Source organism: Nansenia antarctica (genome assembly GCF_963989245.1).
Source record: "Nansenia antarctica genome assembly, chromosome: 1".
NCBI lineage: Eukaryota > Metazoa > Chordata > Actinopteri > Argentiniformes > Microstomatidae > Nansenia > Nansenia antarctica.
In genome coordinates this window covers 30,845,665-30,852,164 of record NC_137674.1, presented here as the reverse complement: position 1 = coordinate 30,852,164, position 6,500 = coordinate 30,845,665, and the positions used below count along the sequence as shown (strand labels likewise).

The window sequence follows — 6,500 nt, the reverse complement described above, 5'->3', positions numbered from 1 at the left end:
CGAGCTTCAGAAGGAATCTATAACGGGCAACCAAGAACAATAGACGTGAGCGCTGCGTAGCCGACCCCCCCGTTGTTGTTTGAGCGCCTTCTCTTCATTAAACAGTTACACATTGTTTCTGTTTGGGTTTTCGCCCCGTGATATTAACGAGCGCAACTTCTCAATCCCCCCATGGTGTCAGCATTGATGTCACCATAGCAACTGGAGGATTCTTTAAAGCGCCGTCTCTCTCTCTCTCTCTCTCTCTCTCTCTCTCTCTCTCTCTCTCTCTCTCTCTCTCTCTCTCTCTCTCTCTCTCTCTCTCTCTCTCTCTCTCTCTCTCTCTCTCTCTCTCTCTCTCTCTCTCTCTCTCTCTCTAGATTCAGACTGACTACATACAGTGTATGTATGTCATACCCTAACCAGGGAGAGATAGAGGGAGAGAGACAGAATGAGAGAGAGGGAGATTCATATGTTTTCCAATTGTTTGTTTTGTATTAGAAATGTTTTGATTTGGCAATACATCCTATGAATTTCAATTTGAGAGAGAGAGAGAGAGAGAGAGAGAGAGAGAGAGAGAGAGAGAGAGAGAGAGAGAGAGAGAGAGAGAGAGAGAGAGAGATCTACGAGTTTAAATGTAAAAATACAATTAAATGTTTAAATACTACCTATAGAAAATGAAAGGCTTATAGCTTGTAGGTGGAAGTCTCCCCATTATCTGACTACACAGAGGTGGATTTCAGACTTCATAGACATAGCCAGCTTGGAACACTGGGCAGCTAACAGGCATCAGGCTAATTATGATAATGTTTCATGCTGGGATCAAACCATTATTATTATTATTATTATACTCTCAAGTCCTTACAATAGGCTAATCTATTTGCTCCTTCCATGGGGGCCTGTGGGGTGGGGGGGGGGTGGGGGGCTGTGATGGGGAGGGTGGGCTGGAGGTCGGTGGGGGGATATTTGTGGGAGCGGGGGGGCAGGGGGAGGGGGAGGATGGGTGGGGAGGGTGGAGGGGTGGGAGGGATGGAAGGCTTGCGGGAATTTTGTCATTGTACTTCTCTTACTGTGTTTAATTGTTTGTTACCACTCCCCTGTAGTATTCCCTCGGGAAAAAAAGAAAAAAGAATAATAAGAAAATGTATCACAAAAAAAAGAAAATGTCACCACAGATATCCACCTCAGGATATAGAATCAGTGCTGTGATGCTTGCAACCTCTTTGAAGACAGGAAACTGCATAATAGTGAGTGATCATTTCTAGATGGGAAAAGGCACAGAGTAGTCTTTAGATAGCCATTAACAGCATAACGAGCAGGAGAGATCAGAGGAGTGGAGGAAGAGAGAAGGACATGTATGGTCCAATTGGAGAGGAGGGTGGCCAGAGTGAGGTCATTAACACCCGGAGGAGTGTTGAGGAAATGCCAAACATGATGTTTCACAGAACCCTGTCTTATAATGTATGCCAATTAGGCCCGCACACAACCACACATGTGTGCGCATGCACGCACGCACACACACACACACACACACACACACGCATACAAACATATGCACACAAGCACACACGCAACCGCACACACACACACACACACACACACACACACACACACATACGCACACACACGCACACACACACACACACACACACACACACACACACACACACACACACACACACACACACACACACAGACACAATGAAGTGTAAAGGTTAGCCTCACAAATTAAGATGATTGATTTCCAGTACATACGGTAACTGGTGTTAAGTCAAAACATCCATGATCCTTAAAAAATATGTAATATGTAATTGAGTCAAATGATAATTGTTTATATATGCAACAGGGCCCTCTAGTGGTGAAACGTCATCATCATCTTCTATAATCAGTCCTGCTGTCTGTGCCTTGTGTTCTTCTCTCCCTGCCAACCACTTCCCTGCTTACACACCTATCAGGGGAGGCTGGTGGAGGTAGAAATCAGAGGACGGGCTCATTGTTGTGCACAGAATGGAATGAGGAACGGTGTCAAACACGTCTCATTCCTTTCTGTGCCTTACAATGAGCCCGTCCTCAGATGTCTACCTCCACCAGCCTCCCCTGGGGTGAACATCGGTAGGGTCAGTGGGCCCAAACATGGGGGTATTCCATGGCTAACCATAGCACTCCTCCTGGTGCTAAACTAAGCTTGACAGTTAGCCTCATAAATATAAAAACTGTAGATATCTGTAGATATACTGTAGATAGACTGTAGATATAACCATATGATTATATCTACAGTATATCTACAGATATCTACAGTTTCCATATTTATGAGGCTAACTGTTAAGCTTAGTTTAGCTGAGTTTCAAAGAAGAAACAAAATCCCCCAAATCAGTTCCGTCAAGTGTCTTTTGGCAATCGCATCACTTTTGTCATGTCCGTGTTCGGAAACATCATTTTGGACCTTCTCCTCACAATGTGACCAAGCATGAATTTAAGTCTTCACTTAAGTTCCAAAGAACGTATAAACTACAGGAAAATAAACAAGTTCAGAAAATTACCATTTTCACTGTCTTCAAAAGCCAATAGATAGATAGACTTTCAGGGGGCTTGGACCCCCCCAAAAGAGATAAAACAACAAGTCTGAGGGTCTAAACCTTAATCCTTTCCTCACCAAATATTTCATAGCACTGACATGTAGCTGCAGAGCACTTATGCAAAACCAGATTTTAAATCTTACACAATGAGAGACCCCCAAAGTTCAAAATATTATTCTGGAATGTGAGACTAATGTTCAGATAATTGTGAACTGGGTTTTACATTTGGAAAGACACCACTGCATCACACACACTTCTAGTTATGCTGAACAATTTAGATCTCAGAGTCCGACCTGACAGGGCCTGTGACATCACTGTAGCCTGTGCAGTCTTGCACAACATTGCCACCTTACACTTCCCACAATGCTGCTGGAGAAGCTATGGGAAGACATTGACCCAGCCGTTGAACCCATAGATGGAAGACCTGTGCAGGACCTTTATAACGCTACCTATTTCACTTAATCCCCATTTTATTAATGGCCACCTTTGTTCTTGAATTAATCCTTTTATTTAATAGCTTAGCATTTACCATTTAAGAAAAAAAGTTGATTTGAAAGTTGATTTGAAGTTATTTATTCATTCAGTCAAACCATTTCCTGTGAAGACAAAAACATATAGGACCGGTTGCTCAGACATGGCTTAAGCCTAGTTCCAGACTAAAAAGCCATTTAAACTGGTTTAACTAAAAACGTCTTGCAGAGACATAGCTTAAAACAAGACAGATTTAGTCTATTCTGGTTTAAATTAAGATGATTGCAAGAAGGAAGTTTAGAGCTATTCTAGGACTAAATTGAACCAAGTTGGAGCTTAAATTAATCCTCCAAGGAGGCAGGTTTAACTTCAGTTTAACATTGTCTGCGAGGAAGCATGGAGTACTTGGATTATCTCAATGAAGACCAACATGCCTTACAGAGGCTAGCCAGACGGGTACTTGTGGATAGGAGTGATCCACTGACTTACTTTGATGAAATAACTTTTAGAGACCGCTTTCGGATGCACAAGGAAAATGCATCAGAAATAATTTCTTTGCTTGAGCCTGGACTATCCATTCAGCTGTCTCAACGAGGAAGGCCTGTACCTATTCCACTCCAAGTCCTCATTACCTTGAGGTTCTTGGCATCTGGAACCTTTCACCGGGAAACAGGTGATATGTGTGGTGTCCATGAATCTACTGCATGTAGAATAGTGCACAAAGTTTGCAGGGCCATTTGTGGACTGAAGAGTAGATATATAAACTTTCCTGATGCTGCTAGCCAAGCCAACTATAAATTAGAGTTTTATGAGTATGGACACTTTCCAGGAGTGATTGGCTGTATCGATGGGTGTCATATTCCAATCAAGTGCCCATCAACTCCTGATGCTGAGGAGTACAGGAACCGCAAGAACTGGTTCTCCATTAATGTTCAGGGTGTATGCACTCCTAATTTGGAGTTCTCAAATATTGTTGCCCGTTGGAAAGGTTCAACTCACGACTCACAGATCTTTTTCAATTCTTCATTGTGTGCTGAGTTTCTGAGGGGACAACATAGTGGACTAATGCTTGGTGACAGTGGATACGGCCAGAGTACATTTTTATTCACACCATACATTAATCCCATAACAGCGCCACAGAAGAGGTACAACAGGGCTCATATCCGCACTCGAGGTATGGTTGAGCGTATGTTTGGGGTATGGAAAAATCGATTCCAGTGTTTACGCAACACACTCCGCTTCAACCCAAGAAGATGCTGCATAGTGATCATTGCTACAGCTGTGCTGCACAACTACCTGAGGAGGCAGCACTGTCCTGAACCTCCACAGGAAGGTGAAGATGATGCAGATGTGCCCATGGTTGTGGCAGTCGGTGACCAACGAGGACTTGCACACAGGAATGCCTTCACATTGCAGCACTTCAACTAGGGTGAGATGCATTTATTGTTTGCTTTGTACATAATTCAAGAGTAAAATTAAATGAGTGACAAGGCTGGAATAAAATGGTCAGTACTCGTGTAAATACTCTTGGGAAATTACAAGACACTTTTATTGTGAATCACAAGAGTTAAGCACAATTGTCTCAGCACTGTACTTCATTGTGTTCATAGCTTTCTCCTCCAACTTCATTTCCAATTCAACCTGGAGTATACTCATTTTGAATTCATGTTCTTCCTTTAGATATTTCATTTTCTCTTCATGAAATTCTCTGGCTAACTTTTCATGCATGGTCATCTTTATTCTTCTTCGCTGACAGGTGCTGACAACTTCAGTTATGGCGGCAGCAGATGTGGACGGTAAACACTCATTGTGCACTGGCTCTGTCACTTGGGTCACAATTGTTTCCTCTGGGAAAATGAACAGTGTTAGAAGCACACATTTACTTATATAAACCTTAGAATGAAGATTGACAGTTGAATAAGGAGGTTACCATTTGGGCTCAGGCTCAGTTCTTCATTTGCACTGTCCAAATGGTCATCATCTGGAATACCATCCAGGGGTTGCTGGTGCTCTATCATTCCAGAAAGCACATCACTGAATTCATCAGTTTGGTGATCTTTTGGTGGTCCGCCACCAGTAGTGAATCGCTCTCTTCTGGCTTCTGCACTCTGTTTTTTTAAAGTCAGTTTGATGTTCTTCCAGAGAGTCTATAAAAGCAGATGTCATTCAATATGAATTATCTTACACAAATATGATTTTTAATTTTATTTAACCTTTATTTATCCAGGGAAGTCACACTGAGATTTGCATCTCTTTTACAGGTGAGCCGAGGCCAAAAAAAACAGCAAATAAGAAGTGAAATGCTGATAATCTCATGAAGAGATGAATGAATATCTCACCTGAAGTTGCTGTACTGTTCGTTTTGTTACTTTTTCATTTGCATTAAATTCACTGCTAATTGCAATCCAACTACTCTTCTTCTTTTGCTCGGTAGCAGCAGTATGGTTTTTACTTTCAATGATTGGATGGTTTGATGCAATTTGTTTTAGTAGCGTCTTTTCCAACTCAGTGTAGTTCTTTGAACGAATTCTGGTTGCCACTGCCATTGTTCCATCTCAAGATCCACATCAGTCACATCAGTTTCTTACATATTTTTCTGACAATTAAGATAAAACCATTTGCTTTCAAAATAAAAGCTCCTGGTATTGTTTTCTATCAATGTTCTCACAAAAAAATGTGTTTTCTATTCCATTCCGGGTTTTCATGGGGACCATTGTATGAACTAGCCTGGCTCCGCCTCCCTCAAATGAGGCTTAATCCAGGTGTTTGCAATAAGGCTTACTTAGTTTACTCCAGGACTCCATAGTCTCCGACTTACTAAGCCACAGTTGAGATACTTTAATGCAAGCGGCTTAAATGACCTAGTTTAACTAGTCAAGATTAGGCCTAGTCCTGTCTTTATTTAAGCCCTGTCTGAGCAACCGGCCCTTAAACATCAAATACAGTCCAAACCACGCCCTTCTGCTGTGTTTCAATGTATACTTACATCCTTCTCCAGATTCTTTATTTCCAACTGCAACTTCTTCATTTTTAACTTTTTGTACTGAATGTCAAGTTTCTGACGTTTATAATTGTTATTTCTGAGATGACGTTTATAAATTGAACAGACATTCTGTGAAAGAGAAAATGTGTCAGAGTAGCATATTATATAGATGGTAATAGCAATAGGAATAGTTACTTACTTCATTCCTTGCTGAAGTACTTGGTCCAGTCATGTCCTGCAGAAAGGTATATGGTTTTACATCATTTGAAGAATGCAAAAAAAACATTTCACATTTGGTCTTACCTCTGGCATCTCTGTGACTGCAGAACATTTCTCCCATTTAATGGTCTCCTCAGCAGCGACCCCAGACGTGCTGGGGCCATCTCCCTGCAAATAGAAAACACTGCAGTTGAAGCAGAACAAAGAATTGCATGAGATACAGGTATTTTTACAAAATAAGGACTACTCACACATAGGTCAGGTAAGCCTTC

The 6,500-nt window shown here is 41.7% G+C and overlaps 1 protein-coding gene across 1 annotated transcript; it reads left to right on the top strand.

Moving 5' to 3' along the window:
* Window positions 1–3,422: 3,422 nt before the first annotated feature.
* On the top strand, window positions 3,423–4,454 carry LOC308174458 (putative nuclease HARBI1; the record flags this gene model as incomplete). Its single annotated transcript, XM_080549537.1, has 1 exon — window positions 3,423–4,454. One exon carries the CDS (start codon window positions 3,423–3,425, stop codon window positions 4,452–4,454), a length of 1,032 nt encoding a protein of 343 aa, XP_080405663.1.
* Between the last annotated feature and the right edge of the window lie 2,046 nt (window positions 4,455–6,500).